Below are 17,720 nucleotides of genomic sequence, written 5' to 3' on the forward strand. Positions count from 1 at the left end.
GCTCTTTTCTCCAGAAGGTTCCCAGGCCCGCGCCTGGGAGTGGGGAGGGGGCAGAGCGGGCGCCGGGCCCGCGAGGTTCCCGACCCTCGCCTCAGCCAGGTCGACGGGAAAACCCGGAGCGGAGCATCCCTCACGCGGGGAAACGCCCTCAGCGGCGCCCACTGCCGCGCATGCTCAGTGCAGGAGGCGGCGGCGAGTAGGAAGCTCCGCGCGGCGGCGGTGGTGGCGGCGAGGGTGGGAGGGGACAGATCGACTGGCGGGCGGGGGCGCTGGGACGCGGCTGGGCTCCCGCCGGAGGTTCCTGGAAGTGTTTCTGCAGTGCTGCCCCGCGCGAGGAGCGAGCGAGCCAGGGAGCCCGCGAGCGCGGAGCGGGCAGCGGCGGAGCGGGCTCGGAGCCCGGGTCTCCGCGGCTCGGGACCCGGCTCCGTGCGGGCGGCGATGTTCCACTGCATTCCCCTGTGGCGGTGCAACCGTCATGTGGAGACCATCGACAAGCGCCACTGCTCGCTGGTCCACGTCCCCGAGGAGATCTACCGCTACGCCCGCAGCTTGGAGGAGCTGCTGCTAGACGCCAACCAGCTCCGCGAGTTGCCCCAGGTGAGCGTCCGGCCTCACCTGCGCGCCGCCTCCCGGGGAGCGCTGACGGCCCCCGCCTCGTCCCCTCTGCTCCTCTCCAGCCACTTCCTCACCTCCGAACCCTGCTGGACTCACAGGACTCACTTCCTACATTCACCTGCTTCTTGATCCCCTTGCCAAACCCCTCCCCCCACGTTAGCAGTAAAAGTTCCTTTTCATTTTATACTGAGCAACTTGATGTTTTCCAAGTAGACGTAAAGCTTGTGAGATCGGAGAAAGGTTCCGAGCTGATAAGAAGTTTAGATACCGTCTAAGGACTTTGTACTAACACCTGGCAGGTGAGGAGCCAGGTGTCTCCGACTTTCTGCAGTTGGGGGGGGGGGACCCAGCTTAGCATCAGCTCGCGCGGCTGTTCCTCTCGCCCTGCGTTCCCCTACCACCGGCCGGGGCGCATCCTCCCTTTGCCCAGTGCAGGTCCCGGAGGAGGTGGGCGGCGCGCGGTGATCCGTACTATCTTCATCATCTCCCGAGGAATGTGCTGGGGGCCCTATCGCGAGTGGGCCGTGCCTGAAAGAGCTGTAGATTGCCGGCTAGCCTTACCCGAGAGCGGCTGCGGGGTGGGGTGTGGACACGGGGGAAGAGCTAGGCCTGGGGAACCGCGGGCAGGTGCCCAGGTGCCTGCTGCTGGGGCCTTGCTTGCATGGACCTGTTGCGTGGAAGGAGTCGCGGTGGGCATCAGCGGAGGCTCTGCCGCGGGCGAACCTTGAAGCTGCTTCTCCCGGAGCAGTCACGTTCACCCTGCTGACTTCTGTTCTTGCATTATTGTGTTACCTCTAAAGTTGTTGACGTAAATTACTAACTTCACTGAGGCAGAACTTGTCAAGCGATACATGCTGATTATGCTGTAAAGGACGGTCGGGGGGACTGCGAACTTTTAACCTTCGTGCTTGCCTCGGGAATTTAGCTTGAGTAACCCAGGAAGAGGAAGAAATCCCAAATCCAGGTGTGCAGGTAGTCAGTGCACAGTAATCCAGAGGTGTGCGGGAAGCAGGTAGACTGGTGGGTGCCAGGGACAGGGTCATTGCCACAGAAATACTCACTAGTCAAATATTTTGGCTTGTTATAATGACCTATATTCTCCAGCGCTGACAGTGTTTAAAAAATCAGACCGTAATTCTTCTTCTTGGATTAACTCTCCTTGCTTTGTGTGGAGTTGATTGGATGGTTTGCAGTATGTAATCACCGAGATTATCCTCACTAGGATCTTTGCAAAGCTCCCAGGCTTTATTTAGTTTAGAAGCAGAAAAGCCACCCAAGTCCCCCAGGCATTTGTTTTTTCAAACACATAGTTTTGTCTATCCTTTTGCATTGTTAAGTTTGATTTAAAAGTCTTAACCTCACTCACTGCTTTTAGTTGTATCATCTTGAAGCACTGCTATTGCCAGAGATATAGAATATATAGCTTAATACTTTCAAGAGTCTCAAATTGAAGTTGCTAAGATTGAGCGAAGAGCTGTTTCAACGGAAAATGTTTCAGTGCTTTTTATGGTGTTTTGTTTGTTTGTTTTCTTTCGTGGAGCTGGAAAATTTCCTTTCACTGGGTTGGCTTTTCACTCCCTTCTGCAAAGTTTGTGGGTTTTCCTGTAATGTTGGGGAATTAAGCTTGGTGTGGAAAATTGTGAGTTCTGGAAGTGTCAGGTCTACTTATACTAATGGAAACTTCTCGGAAGCTTAGAATACAGTCTGATAGCACTCTGTAAATACGGTAAATGAGTTTTTCAAAAGCTAGAGGTGGTCTTGCCTGTGCTCTAACAGCTTTTAAGCTATTTTTTATAGCTTTTAGGCTGTGTAAAATCTATTTCTTCCTGACTTGTGTGTCTGAGAGCATGGGTGTATACATGCCAGATACAAACAACCACCACCTTGAAAACATCAATGTTCCATTCTCTGTAAATGGACTCTGTGTCTTTCCTTGGGCTATTTGTTGTTACACCTCTGAGACCTTTATTACCCCTTAGCACTGCTTACTGCTGTGCAGGTCTCCTTCCCTCAAACCCTATCTCCTTACCTACCACATCACCAGCAGGTCTCTTTTGCTGACAAACCTCAGAAGTCGCTGTTGTGGCAGCCATGCCATCTGTATGCTCTCTTCGCTATAATTTGTTTTGAATCACAAACAAAGGGCTGGAGCCTGTACCCCCATCCTTACTGCAGCAAAGCTACACACACTTTCCAGGCTTCACTGAAAGGTCTCCAACAACTGATGTGCTCCAATCCCCTCATTTTACAAATGAAAGGATGGCGACTTAGAATTGAAGTGACTTTCTCAGAACTGTGCAGCCCAGTAGTCCCCCGTCATACCCATTCCAGTGTATCTAACAGCTTTGGGTACTAGCAGAAATCTGACCTGTTCTGCTTTCATACCCATCCAACTTTCAATTATTCAGCCTTTCCTGTTTCACTCAGATCGGTAAAACTTGGCCTCAGGCAATCATTTATTGAGCTTCAAATATGTGCTAGTTATTAGGAATGTAGAGATTATAAACTGTTCACAGCTTTGTAAGGAGAAAAATGACTTTCATACAAATGCAGTGAAATGAGGTGCCACATTTACCAACAGTTCTCATCAGCTGTGGACTTGATCCTTATTTATTCCTCTAACTCAGGGTTTTTTAACCTTTTTTGTTCCATGGTCCCCTTTGCCAGTCAGGTGACAGCCATGGACTCCTTGCTTAGTCCATGCTATACCATGTATTATTTAATAAATATATCACACCTGCACCAACATGTCCCCACAAGAATAATGTTGTTTTTTTGTTTTTTAATTTTAATTCACGCCCATGGACTCTTTGTTAAGAACCCCTGCTCTAACAGATTGTTGAACCTGGCCCACAAATCCTCAGCCATGGTTCAACCTTGTGATAACATCTCAACACTCCTGTTCTGCAGAGAAAGCTGCAGACCCCTGCTCTTTGGCCTGGCCCATGCTGCATGATAGTCTTGCCATTTCTTTCCCACCCATCTGTTCAACCCCTACCTTCAGCGTGGTCCCTTTGGGATCTGTTTTAACAGAAACACTTTGACTTTAACTGCCTGGGTATCTTTGCTCACCATTATGAGCACAGAGCCAGGCACCTAGTATGTCCTGCTTAATGAACAGTTCTTTATCTGTTGAGTAAATGTTGCAGAGTACAGAAAAAATCCTCTTCTGCTTCTTTCTTTTCCTTTAAGCATATCACTACTCAAGAAAATTTATCCTTTTCTGATAAAATAAGAGAATATTTATGTTGGAAGGAACTTTAAAAATAACTGTCATCCACATATTGAAGTTGTTTTGTCTTCCTCGACAGGATTCTTGGCTTCTTTACTCAGTGTCTTTGACTCCATAAGTTTTCCCCTCAACATGCACTGGTTCTCAAATTTCTTCAACTATGTGTATTTCACTGCTGTCTCTCTAGCACCGATGCTAGATATTTGAATGCTCTCAAGGCTTTATTGATAAAAAAATAATTTTCATTTTGCTACCTACTCTAATCTAGAATTCATTTGCTCTTTCATTGGTTGTCAGATGATATTCTCTCAAATACCTGCCCCTCCCATCATTCTGTCTTCATATCTGGCTTTATGTTTTTCTGGCCCTTAGAGTACTATCCCTACCTAATTCCAGATTATGCACTTGCTTATTTGTTCTTTGTCTTCCCCACCAGGACATAAGCTCCACAAAGGCAGAGATGGTTTTGTTCACAACTGAACCTAGAGCAGCATCTAGTACATAGTGGGCACTCAAATGCTTGTCTCATGAATGAGTCATGTGTTGGTTATGTGTAGGCTGCCCCTGTTTCTTAGCCATCGTAATTCCCCCTCCTACATTTGGACTTCTCCTGTACACCAGTCTATGGAAACGAGTAACACACATTGCTAATCTCCTTCTGGATAGTCTCTTCCTTCTCCAAGAAAAGGGAGCATGTCTTAAAAAAGCAGAGAGCAGGGGTGCTGGAATCAGATAGTTCAAATCTCCACCCCATCACTTGGATTCTATCTACCAGCCTGGGTAGATAGAATCTACCCAGGTGTTAAAGTAGTACCCATGTCACAGGGTTATTCTGGAATTGAAGAGAGAACGAATGTACAGTGCTTAACAAAGTGTCTTCTTTCAAAGTCCAGTGGCCTTGTCTTACTAGTCTTTGTTCTCCACCTTTTCTGTTCTGGGCACCTTTGACCTCCTTACCTCTGAAACAGTTTTTTTTGCATTGTAAACATCATTTCTATGAATATCACTTTAAGTTCTACATCTCCAACTGTGATGGGTTAAGAAGACATCCATCCCCACATGGAATATTTAGAATAAGTCCCCTTTGCCTTAAACCCTCCTTGTTTCAATTTACATCTTGTCTCCCAAACTGGCTTCTTGTCCCAGCAGTTCTATTTCTGGGTACTGGACAGCCTTTCTTCTTGTCTCAAAGTTCTTGGACTTTGTTTTTATCCTCCTTTTTCTTCTTCACCCATCTGGTCACTAAGTCCTCTCATTTCTTCCTTCAAAACCATCTTTCCCCTCTGTTTCTTATTCCTTTCTGGTTGTTTTACCTTGGATTCACATTGTCCTTTGCTCATCTCCTGGTCTAGGCTCTTGCCTCTCCAAGAAAAGGGGCCTTGTCTTGAAAAGGCAGAGAGCAGGGGTGCTAGAATCAGATAGTTCAAGTCTCCACTCCATCACCTGCATACTGTCTACCAGCCTGGGGTTTCTCAGGTGTTAGTACCATGTCGTAGGGTTATTCTCGGTGTTAGATAATGAATGTACAGCACTTAACAAAGTATCTCACAGTTAGATCTGAGATGTCTAAGATCTTTCTGAATACCGGGGTACGAAGCTTTTATTATATAACAATGTTTCTCAGACTAGAAATTGAGGACATTTTCCTGGGAGTTTGCAAGTTATTTTGTAAAACCAAATGAAATATTTTAATGTTCTTTTCAACAATCATTCTAAAAAAGTCATCGATTCTATGGCTTCTGGACAACCTTATGAATGAGTTGACCCTAAGAGTGTAGTGCCTGTTTGAGTGCTCCTTTAACCATCGTTAGCTAATGGGGAAAGAACAGATACAGACTTATTTCAGAAATGATGCTTTTGTGTCTGACAATGGCTGGAAATTGTATATGCAGTGATTTCATGGCAGTTGGATTAAAGTTGTGGGTAGATGAAGGGGCCTCAGAACCCATGGAGGTATAGGCATGTGGAATTTCAAGGAACCTGTACTGTATGTAGTGCTGTATTTACAGTGTGAGCAGCAGTGTGCAGTGTATGCAGAATCTTATGTCATGTTAACTTAATGTTGTTTTTAAATTTTTTATTGGTTTTCTATCATATTATTCAGTTGTTTTTGCTTTATAGACCTTTAAGACCTAAAGCATAAGGAAGACATCTCTAATTTTATGTTTGGACATAAATAATGTTATTATTAAAATAATTTAAGTCAAGACTGCAGGGGGAAGAGGTCCAAGAAGATAATTTTCCTTTATAGTGGCAATGCTTACATTTATCAAGTTAGGGAAACAGTTCTCATTTCTCAGCTCTCCTGTTATTGTTACATAGCTTAGCACTTGATTGTCCTATATGTTAATTCCAACCCTCCCTTCCTCTCTTTCTATCCCCCTCCTCGCATGCACACACTTTAAAGGTGAAAAAACAGGTCTAGAGCAGTTACAGTTTTCCCAGGGTTAGTCTCTTTGGTTTAAGCAACATAGTGAATATCTGCTGTTTCTTAATAACAAGAGCCACCACATGTCGAGATTTTACTAGGCTCCAGATATTAAATGCGCTCGTTAAATTATTTCTCTTAATCTGAGTAGCAGTCCAGTTTAGGCTTTATAATTTCCGTTTTGCAAATGCAAAGGCTTATGGTTGTTTAAGAACCTCGGTTGAAGTGGGCTCTAGGGAAAGCATTTGCATGCAGCGCCACCTGTGCACTTATCACTAGTAGTGCCCACGCTGGCAACTCCCCAGGAAGCCAGAAGTCAGTGTGGAGTGTCATGAATATTTGGAGGGAGGCTTTGCATACTGCCATAAAAGCTTTGAGGAAGAAGTCTTGGGAAGACTTCAGAGGCGGGGGCATTCAAACTAGACTGGAAGGAGGGAAGAATCATGCTCCTGTTGCTGAAACTGGTCACTTCCAGGTGATAACAGTGTGGGGCACAGGAGAGGGGGTGGCTGGGGAGAGCCTGCGGCACATTATAAAGGAAACTTGTTAGTTTTGCTAAGGAGATAAATCCCATCCTGTAGGCAGAAGAGACCCAGTGAAAGCATGGAAGCAGAGCTGCAGTACAGCTTGTTCTGGGGCCAGAGTAGAGTCTGGAGACCTGTCAGCTGCCCCTTGCAGCAGTTTAGGCCAGAGGAAACAATGCAGTACATGTGCGGATGAAGAGGAGGAGATGGCTTTGTCAAAGATCCTAATACTGGCAATTTCCCACCCACCCGTCAAGGGCTCTTTCTGCTCTACCACCTTCCATGTCATGCTGAACCATTCCAGTCACTTACACAGTACTTGTGCTTGACAGAGTACAAAGCACTTACTTCCTTTTTGCAGACACGTTTTCCTTGATTGTGGGGTGTCCCTGTGTTCAGCTTGTCAGTTGCTCACTAAAATATGGCAAACTTTGTATATAGGCGTTTGCTTGGGAGACAGCCAGGTGCATTATGGGTAGACAAGAGCTTGTTTATTTTTGGTTTTGTTCAAATGAATATGGTTGTCAAGTTTATAAAAATGCACTCACAGTGGCACTGGCTGCCCTGTGGATTCTTTGAATGTATATATACTATGTGTGCATGGTGCCACAGAGTTTGGTTTTATCCTCCTCTGCTGATGCTTTACAAGAGAAATACTTGGGGAATTTTTGTTTTTTTCCAGAGTAACTTGGAGGTAAACTTGTTGCTGGCATGTCTTTTTAAAAATAGTTCGAGACTTTGAGAAAGAATAAAGCCATTCACTTAAACTTTCCTAGAGTTTACAAAGATTGAGTCATGTCTTCGGTATAATAAAATAGCAAAACGAGCCTGCTTCCGCAGCCCACAATCCCTCTGCCCAGCGGCTTCCAGTGATAGGAGAACACCGAGGCTCCTTCTCACACCCTTGCAGTGCCTTGTCCTCTCTGCCTAACTTTGCAGCTTCTGTGTACTAGGAAAAGCAGGTTCTTGGGATCTCCTTACAAAGGGTCTTTTCCTACAGACTTGAAATTTTAGGAGCAATGTGTAGCTAATATTTACACAAGAGCATCAGAAAGAGCATTGTGAACATTTCCCAGCAATGATAACAAAAATCTGAACCGTAATCCTGCTGTGCCACTGTGCAGTGGAACAGGGCTTTTTTGGGTGAGCATGCTGTGAGCGCTGCAGGCTTCTCACTCTGCTTACAGGAGTCTTGGAAGGTTAGCCTATCTCAGAACCGTACCCAGAACGCGGGGCTGGAAATGTTTGTCCTCTGCCTCATAAGGTAGTTATGAGGAGCAATGAACTCATGAGCTAGACCTGGGTAAATGTATAGAAGAAACTTTTGGGTGCCCATTAACTTTCCCTGGGTATTATTTGATGGACGAGGAATGGTAATTTACTATTGTATGTGGTATTTTAGAATATCTGGTGAGTATATGTGTAGTATATAATACCTTGGGCTCCTTAGAAGTAAGATGGAATATTTTACTTTTTAAAAAATTTCTTTCTTTCCCCTACTCTGAGGAGTTTCCTTATCTAGGCTGTAACTTCTTAATGCCAGATAATTTTACTCAGTTGGAAGAAATTTGCTGTTTTTGTTTCCAGTAATCCCAAGGAATGGATTGGTCATGAGTCAGGTGAAAGGAGGTGTTATACCCAATTACAGCGTGCTCCAGACTGATTCCTGCGTTGTGTGGCCACACGGAGAGGACTCTGTCCACCCTGCCCACTGCAGTCACCTTTCTTTCCACAGTCCACACCCGCTTCTTGGGAAAAGGGAATCAGGAGGGACTGTCAGCTGGTTTGTGCTGGGAACTAGGAGCTTGAGTCACTGGAGCATTGTGAAGGCCAGAAGGCAGCTTTAAAAACTCTTAGGATGTCGTGTGGGGCTATGGCTGCGTAACTTGAGTGGGAAAACCAGCACTGTTCTGAAGTTGCTGAATAGATATCTCCGAGGCTAATGCTATTGGTTGAGTGGGCCCAACCTTGGGCCATGGTGTGGCCTTGTTTTTTTTTTTTTCTTAACTGATTACAGGAGTGATTAAGAGAATTAAAAAAGTGACATTTTCATTGTATTCCCTCTAAGGGGTACCAACCATTAACTATTTTGTAATGTATTTTTTTTAATAGATTAAAAAAATTTTTTTTAATGATGTATAGGTCATACAAAAAGGTTACATTAAAAAATATAAAGGATACCATATACCTCCACCCCTCACCCCCACTCTTCCCACATCACCAAACTCTTTCATCAGTGTGTCACATTCATTGCATTTGATAAATACGTTTTGGAGCACTGCTATACTGCATGGATTATAGTTTACATTGTAGTTTACACTCTCCCCCAGTCCATTCAGTGGGTTATGGCAGGTTATATGATGTCCTGCATCTGTCCCTGCAATATCATTTGGGACAACTCCAAGACCTGATAATGCCCCCATATCACGCCTCTTTTTCCCTCTCCCTGCCCTCAGCAACTCCTGTGGCCACTGTCTCCACATCAATTACATAGTTTCTTCCATTGCTAGAGTCACAGTAATTCTATAGTAGAATACCAGTAAGTCTACTCTAATCCATATTTTATTCCTCCCTCCTGAGGACCTGGGATGGCGATGTCCAGCCCATCTCTAAATTGAGAGGGGACTTAGAGCCCACATGCCTGATGGATGGAATTCTCCTACTTGCAGTTGTAGACTCTCTCAGTTCCCTGTTGTGGTTTGTAATGTATTCTTAAAGATTTTTCTCTCTTTGTGTGCAACCTTGTATTTATTATTATTAATACAAAAAGAGGATTCCTACTACATAAATTGTTTTGCCACATGGTCTTTTTACTTAACACTATATCTTGAACATCTTCCATATCAGTACATTTTTTCTTTTCTTTTTTTTTTTTTTGAAATACTGGGGCTGGGGATTGAATGAAGACCTTGCATGTGGGAAGCCAGAGCTCAACCACTGAGCCACATCAGCTCCCCTGAGTTGTTTTTTTGTTTGCTTTGCTTGTTGTTTGTTTTTCTTCTTTTAGGAGGTGCTGGGGACCGAACCTGGGACTTCCCATGTGGTGCGCAGGTGCTCAATCACTTGAACCACATCCACTCTCCATTTATCTATTTTATTATTGATGCTGGAGCTATGATATTCCATTGCATTGGATATACCTGATTGCTTTATTTAACTAGTTTCCTGTTGCCGGACATTTAAATTGTTTCTAATTCTTTGCAATGATGAACTATGCTGGATTGAACATTCTTGTACATTATTGCTTTGTACACTTGTGCAAATGTTTCTTTTAGATAAATTTCAAGAAGCATAATGGCCACGTGCAAATGTATAAATGTTAAAAACTTTAAAAGATATTGCTACATTGTCGAAGATTTTCTTAAAAAATTGGATTTGGATGGAGCCTTACAGATGACAGAAAGTCACTCAGTTTACAGCTAAGGAAACTAAAGTCTAGAGAGAGAACATGACATGTCAAAGGAAGGTGAGGATATGGGCTGCACATCCCTGACTCCAAGTCCTGTGCTCTTTATCAGGGCTGGACAAATAGGCCCCCTGGACTGGCTCTGTTATCAGGCTCCCTTTATCTTAGACTCTAATTCTTTTCTGTCACCCTGAAAAGGCCCCAGGTAGGCTTAGGCTAATTAATCAGATAATGTACAAGGTCTTCATGGTAGGTTTTTAGAAAGAATAACATCCAATTCTTGCCTTCAAGTACCTACAGTCTGTAGTCTGGGAGAGAAGGTTCTTGTTATGGAATTTGTAACGTAGCTAAGTGCCAAATGAGTCTGCAAACCAAGAGTTGCCGTGGGCCGGTGGAGGAGGCTTACTGGAGTTGAGGTGACCAGGAAGACAGGACTCTGGTTTTCCCGGAAGGTAGGCTCAGCCAGGCTGGGTAGGGAGGGCATTGCCGACAGAGGGCTTTTGTTGGTGATGCAGTGATGTGGTATGGAGCACTGGCCCTCACTCTGGGTTGCCTTGGGTTTGTTTCTGGAGCAGGATGGAGGACGGTGTGCAGGATTTGGGCAGCGTGAAGCTTGGGAGTTGACTTGGTGCGATGGCTGGATGCAGCAGCCCCTCCTTCTGTTTCTTCTACCGCAGTCACAGTTCAGACCCTGTCTCTTGCTTGAAGAAAGAGTATGCATGGTGGTTAGGAGATTGTCCCCTTAGTCATGATGCCGCAGACAAATAAATAACTTACCCTATCTGTGCTTCAGTTTGCTCATTTGTAGAATGAAGATAATATTCCCTATCTCATGAGGTTGTATGATGATTAAATGAGTTAATATGTATGAAATGCTGAGAACAGTGTCTGGCCTATAGAAAGCCCCCTTGGCCCCCCATTTGACCATTGTTATTATTATTATTATTATTTTTTAAAGATTTATTTATTTATTTAATTCCCCCCCTCCCGGTTGTCTGTTCTTGGTGTCTATTTGCTGCGTCTTGTTTCTTTGTCCGCTTCTGTTGTCGTCAGCCACACGGGAAGTGTGGGCGGCGCCATTCCTGGGCAGGCTGCACTTTCTTTTCACGCTGGGCGGCTCTCCTTACAGAGGCACACTCCTTGTGCGTGGGGCTCCCCCACGCGGGGGACACCCCTGCATGGCAGGGCACTCCTTGCACGCATCAGCACTGCGCATGGCCAGCTCCACACCGGTCAAGGAGGCCCGGGGTTTGAACCGCGGACCTCCCATGTGGTAGACGGACGCCCTAACCACTGGGCCAAAGTCCGTTTCCCCCATTGTTATTATTTTGACTATTCTTTGCCCATTCCTCCTCATCCCTTAGGACACAGCCCAGGAGATGGCTCTCCTCTGGGAAGCCTTCCTTCCCTCCTCTGGGGTTTCTAGGGACACCTCTGCCATTTCTCTCCCCTCTTTGTAGTTATATTTGTCCCCTGTCAGAGTGGGTTCCTTAAAGCTACACACCCTTGCTTCTAAGTGTTCCTGCTGCCTAACAGGGTGGCTGGCACAGAGGAGGCACTGAATACGTGTTTGAACAGTATTCTTGTGGAAGTTCTCAGCCCTGTGTGGAGAGTGGATTTAGAAATGGATTTGGGTCAGAACTATAGTGAGAGCTTGACATTTATGCCAGGAAGAGCTGGGCTCTCTGTAGTGCTGGCATATATGGACGGCATTATGATGGATTGAAAATAGCACTGGCCAGAGATCATTGGCTCTGTCCAATGCCAGCAGTGTGACCTTGAGTGAATCACATAATCTCTCTTTTTTTTTTTTAAGATTTATTTATTTATTTAATTCCCCCCCCCCCCCCGCCTCCCCCGGTTGTCTGTTCTCTGTGTCTATTTGCTGCGTCTTGTTTCTTTGTCCGCTTCTGTTGTCGTCAGCAGCACGGGAAGTGTGGGCGGTGCCACTCCTGGGCACATAATCTCTTGAACCTCAGTTTTCTTACGTGAGCAAGGAAGGGTTGGTGTGAATAGCGACCAAAGTCCCTGTGAGTTCTGACCTGCTCCGGTGCTGGATTGTTGACGAGGCCACAGTGCTAACCTTGGGAGAGTGTTGTCACTTCTGTGCACATGTGCAGTGAGAGGCTGTGGAGATTTCGTAGAGCTGCAAGTCTAGTCCTAATCTTTATAATTAAGGATTTGAGAGTAAGGAGAAGCTGTCTCAAATACTTCTCCTCCTGTGTTCAGTTCTTGATTCCCAGAACGAGTTAAGGGAAAAACTGCAATTTTTCTTTGGTCAAAATGCACGTGTGGGGAAGCAGACTTGGCCCAGTGGATAGGGCATCCGTCTACCACATGGGAGGTCCGCCGTTCAAACCCTGGGCCTCCTTGACCCGTGTGGAGTTGGCCCATGGGCAGTGCTGATGCGTGCAAGGAGTGCCGTGCCACGCAGGGGTGCCCCTTGCGTAGGGGAGCCCCACGCGCAAGGAGTGCGCCCCGTAAGGAGAGCCGCCCAGCGCGAAAGAAAAGTGCAGCCTGCCCAGGAATGGCACCACGCACACGGAGAGCTGACACAACGAGATGACACAACAAAAAGAAACAGATTCCCATGCCACTGACAACAACAGAAGCAGACAAAGAACACGCAGCAGATGGACACAGGGAATAGACAACTGGGGCAGGGGGTGGTAAGGGGAAGAAATAAATAAAATCTTAAAAAAAAAAAATGCACGTGTGCACACACACACTACTTGAATGCTGCTGCTCGCTGTGTCAGTTATATTTTCCCAGCATTTAGAAGTAAGGCGAAGTGGGCACATAACTGAGACTTCTTGTCTTATTAATAGAGAAACCCAAGCATTTCAGGGGTGATTGTTTAAAACTTCACTTTGGGCCAGTTTGAGTACCCAAGGGACTGTGTTTCAGGGAACTTAGTTTGGGAATTGAATATTAAGAATATCTATGGGTCAGCATCAGACTGAAGTGGCTTTTTCAGGAGTTGCCAGCGTCATAGACTATCGCTGTCTTTTCTTCTGAATATCTGGCTTCTCTGTCTGGATGCTAGTGCCAGGCTTCTGAGGCAGCATGATCCAAGAAGGGGGACTGTGGCTGGGTCTCTGCTGGATTCTGTCAGGCCTCCCTACTACCCCATTCATTCCACATATTGAGGCCTGGCTCTGTTTCAGGCATTGATCAATCTAGCTAGGCAGATAGAATCTCTGCCCTTATGGAGCTTCCATTCTAGGCAGACAAACTGATAAGCAGGTAAGAATTTCAGACAGTGATAAAACCGTAAAGAAAACAAAGTGGGGAAACATAGTAGACAGTGATGTGAGCAAAAGTTTCTGTTTAAGCCAGGAGGGCCTCTCTGAGGAGGTGACTTTTGCACTGATGGGAAGGAGGCAGCCACGTGAATATGGCAGAGGTACCTGCAAAGGCTGGAGGATGAATTTGTGGCAGAAAGAAGGCCACTGTGGCTGGAGCGGAGCACTTGGTGTGGCAGAGAGGCGAGTAGAAGAGAAGGTTGAGGAGGTTGACAAGGCTCATGTAGGAGCTGGGAGGTCCTGGTAAGGAGTTTGGTTTTTCCCCTCATTTGAAATGGGAAGCTACTGGTGGATCATCAACACTGAAGGTATGTGATTTATGCTTTGGAAAGTTCACTAAACGTGCTGGGTAGAGATTAGATTGTAGGGAGGAGGAGGGGACACGGGGAGACCAGGAGAAGAGGCTGTTGAAAGGTATCAGGAAATAGATGGTGGTGGCTCGGACTGGGATAGTGGCAGTGAGGTAGTGAGATATATCTTGGTAAAGGTGACAAGACCTGCCAATGTACTGTGTGCAGGTTTTTAATTTTATCCACTGGGGACATGGTGGAACCATTTACTAAGTTGGGGAGGCCTGGGAGAGGGAGTATTATAGAATAGAAACTGGTAAGTAGTTGAGTTGAGGCAAGGCATAAGTTTTTATGAGATGGATTTAGGGGAGGAAGCCTAATAAAAACAGCTAACATTTATTGAGCAGAATGCCTTGAACTCTTCTAAACACTTTTCATGATTAACTCATTTAATCCCAATAACCAGAGCCTCACTTTTTACTTAAAAAGCCTTATTTGACAGACGAGGACACAGATTGAATAACTTGCCAAGGTCACACAGCTCGTAAGTGGCAGAGCTGGCACTTGACAGTCTGGCTTTTGAGTCAGTGCTCCACTAAGTATTCCTACCGCAAGGTCAAATATAGGGAAATGCCACCTGATGAGCCATGAGTTGTGTCTGTTGTGTGAAGTGGAACAGAGAGGCACCTATGACCCCTGGGTTATTTTTGCATCATTAAGAAAAAGAGCTCTGAGCTGAAATACAATTTTAAGAACCAGGTCACCAAATATTAATGTGCTCATTCAAGCATGATCTTTCACAGAAGATTAGTGGTGCCCATTCTTGCTGGATTTCTTACTTTCAGGAAGTAACTTATCCCTGTTTTTCCACACCTTCTTAAAGTAAAAGCATATCCACTTGGGAAAATCAGGTAATCTTACTGAACATAATGAGCAGTGGTTTTGTCATAGTAGTATCCCCTTTATCATTCTGCTCCTGGTTGTTCAGGTATATCATATTATTTGTCTCTGTTCTCATAGCGTAATATCAGTGATTAGCTGATGAAGCTACTATCAATCCTGACTGCAAAGGTCAGTGTTATAAAGAAGTTCTAATTTATTTGCTCAAACTGTGCATATTCCAAATAATGCTATAAGTGGATGCTAATAAGATTAATAGAACATTTGCATTTTAAAATAGATCCACCTTACCTAACATATGTTAGAGGTTATTCACATAACTTGGTTTTCAGTAACTTCATTCTAAAATGGTAAATGGAGGAAGTGGAAAGTATTTTGTATGCCCACCTCTGGGGAACTGTAGTGATACACTGGAGTTATGTAGCATCCAGGGGCAAAACAAATCTCAGACTCTTGCTCTTCAGCCTTACCCTACACCTTCCCCCCCTTCCTTTAGTAACTTATTTAAAAAAAGGAAATCTGTGCAAAAATGTTTTTGTAAGGTAAATACAGTAGAGGATTATTGCTTGTGATGTCTAGTTTCTTCTTTATACAGGCTTTTAAAAATTTATATATTCTAAGATGTTTTATTTCAGTTTCCAGGTTTAGGTCCAAGGTAATTTGGTTCAAAAGAAGTATCAGGTAACTTCTGTAGTTTCTGTTCACTTGTAGTTTCCCCACATAAGAGGGTTCAACAGACCTGGAGAAACAGGGGCACATATTTAGAATGCTTTTGACGGTAAATAAAGAAAACAGCCACATGCTTTGAATGAGAGAGACATTTATTTTTTTATTTTTATTTTTTTTTTAAATTTTTTTATTGACTTTGTAATAATATTACATTAAAAATATATATATATGAGGTCCCATTCAACCCCACCACCCCCACCCCACCTCTCCCCCCCAGCAACACTCCTTCCCATCATCATGACACATCCATTGCATTTGGCAAGTACATCTTTGGGCACCTCTGCACCTCATGGTCAATGGTCCACATCATGGCCCATACTCTCCCCCATTCCATCCAGTGGGCCCTGTGAGGATTTACAATGTCCGGTGATTGCCCCTGAAGCACCATCCAGGGCAGCTCCATGTCCCAAAGACGCCTCCACCTCTCATCTCTTCCTGCCTTTCCCCATACCCATCAGCCATCATGTCCACTTTTCTCAATCCAATGCCACCTTTTCTATGTGGACATTGGATTGGTTGTGTCCATTGCACCTCTATGTCAAGAGGAGGCTCAGATTCCACATGGATGCTGGATGCAATCCTCCCACTTTCAGAGACATTTAATTGTTTCACACACCAGGAAGCCTGAAGGTAGATGGTTGCAGGGGTTTGTTCAGCAGATCCGCAGTGCACTGCTGGGACTTGACTTCTCTCCGGCTGCAACTCCTCACAGGGTGGCATCCTAAGCAGAAAGGAAAGACAGGGAGGCAGTGGGCCAGCTGTGGTAACGTGAGAGATTGAGAATGCCCAGAATGCCTGGGTCTGGCTTTGCTGTGGTGGTGGTTTGCAAAGATTTTGTTTTTATTTTTTTCAGTGCCTCTGTAGTGGGAGACAGGAGGGCAAGGGTGGGAATAAGGGGATTGGGAGTGGTTGTGGAGAGGAAGAATAAGAGGATTGGCATGGATGTGGGCTGGAGGGCTGGGGTAGTTGGTGGATGTGGGGTGGGAAACCTGCAGTGTCTGCTTGGGAGAAAGGAGGGGAGACAGTGAGGGTCTGCTTGGTTTTTGCAGATACCTTCCTTTACAACAGTGAGTAGTAGATAGTTGTTATGTCTCTTAGTTTAACCCTATGTCTTCTGCCAAAACACAGGGACCATCTGCTCCGGAAAGAAAAATGCTCTGGCAGGAATGATTTCTGTTTCAAAGTATATATATATATATATATATATATATATATATTAATCTTGTACATTGTGGTGGTTTGAAGCTGTATGTACCCCAGAAAAACATGTTCTTAAATTTAATCCATTCCTGTGGGTGTGAACCTTTTGATGATGAGGTTGCCTCAGTTAAGGTGTGTGTGGCCCAACCCAATCAGGATGGGTCCTAATCCTATTACTGGAATCCTTTATAAGCAGAATGAATTCAGATATGAGAGAAAAAGCCACAGAGGAAACAGCCACAACTGAAATTAATGGAACCAGGAAGAAAAGGGAGGGGCCAGAAAACTCCTTGTGCCTTGCGGTATGACCAGCTAAGGAGCAATGATCCTTGGCAGCTAGCCCCCAAATGCCACAGTCTTTGGGGAGAAAGCATCACCTTGAGGACACCTTGATTTGGACTTTCTTTTAGCCTCAAAACCATAAGCTAATACATTCCCATTATTTAAGCCAACCCATTGTACAATATTGCTTGAGCAGCCTATGAAACTAAAACATAGATGGAGAACATTTTTCCTAGAATTTATTCTCACTGTGTGAGAAAAATTGCAAGAAAAGAAAAAGGTTAAGTGTATAAGATATTATAAAATTAAAGTGCCAAATTCACTTGTTTTCTAACTTGGTAAAGTTTACATGCCTCGGTCCCGTTTTTCCAGACCTTTGTGCCTTCGTTGGTGCTGCCCTCTCTTCTCCAAATACTCTAGATCCCACAACCTCTGTGAAGTCCCGTGACTAGCTGCCCACATCTCCATGCTCCCCCAGCACCTCGCAACTTACTTCTCCTATGACGTCTATCAGATATGGATTTAGATGTGCATCTGTCTGTTTCCCATCAGTTCGTCGCCAGGGACTTACTCTATGTGTCTGTCCTAGATATAGGGGAATTCAGTGTGCCTTATGCACAGAAATGCTTCAAAAAATACTTGTTGCATTGCAAATTTTTTACTTTTTATTTTTCTGTGGAGTAGTGTGGGTATGTAAGTCCTCAGACGTTTCCGCATTCTCGTTTTACCTAACCACGCCCTTTTAGTGCCTCAATGTAGTTAGTAATTCTGTGGCGCCGGTGATTGCCAGCAGTACAGCTCTAGTTTCT

General features: G+C 44.9%; 1 protein-coding gene across 1 annotated transcript in view; it reads left to right on the plus strand.

Annotated features, from left to right (window-relative positions):
- Positions 1-166: 166 nt before the first annotated feature.
- Positions 167-17,720, plus strand: part of LRRC1 (leucine rich repeat containing 1) — a 162,106-nt gene continuing 144,552 nt past the window's right edge. Inside the window, exon 1 of the mRNA XM_058306893.1 lies at positions 167-597. Coding sequence (XP_058162876.1) covers positions 439-597 — 159 coding nt within the window. The 5' untranslated portion in view covers positions 167-438. The remainder of the gene's footprint in view (positions 598-17,720) is intronic.

Source organism: Dasypus novemcinctus, chromosome 11 (genome assembly GCF_030445035.2).
Source record: "Dasypus novemcinctus isolate mDasNov1 chromosome 11, mDasNov1.1.hap2, whole genome shotgun sequence".
Classification (NCBI taxonomy): domain Eukaryota; kingdom Metazoa; phylum Chordata; class Mammalia; order Cingulata; family Dasypodidae; genus Dasypus; species Dasypus novemcinctus.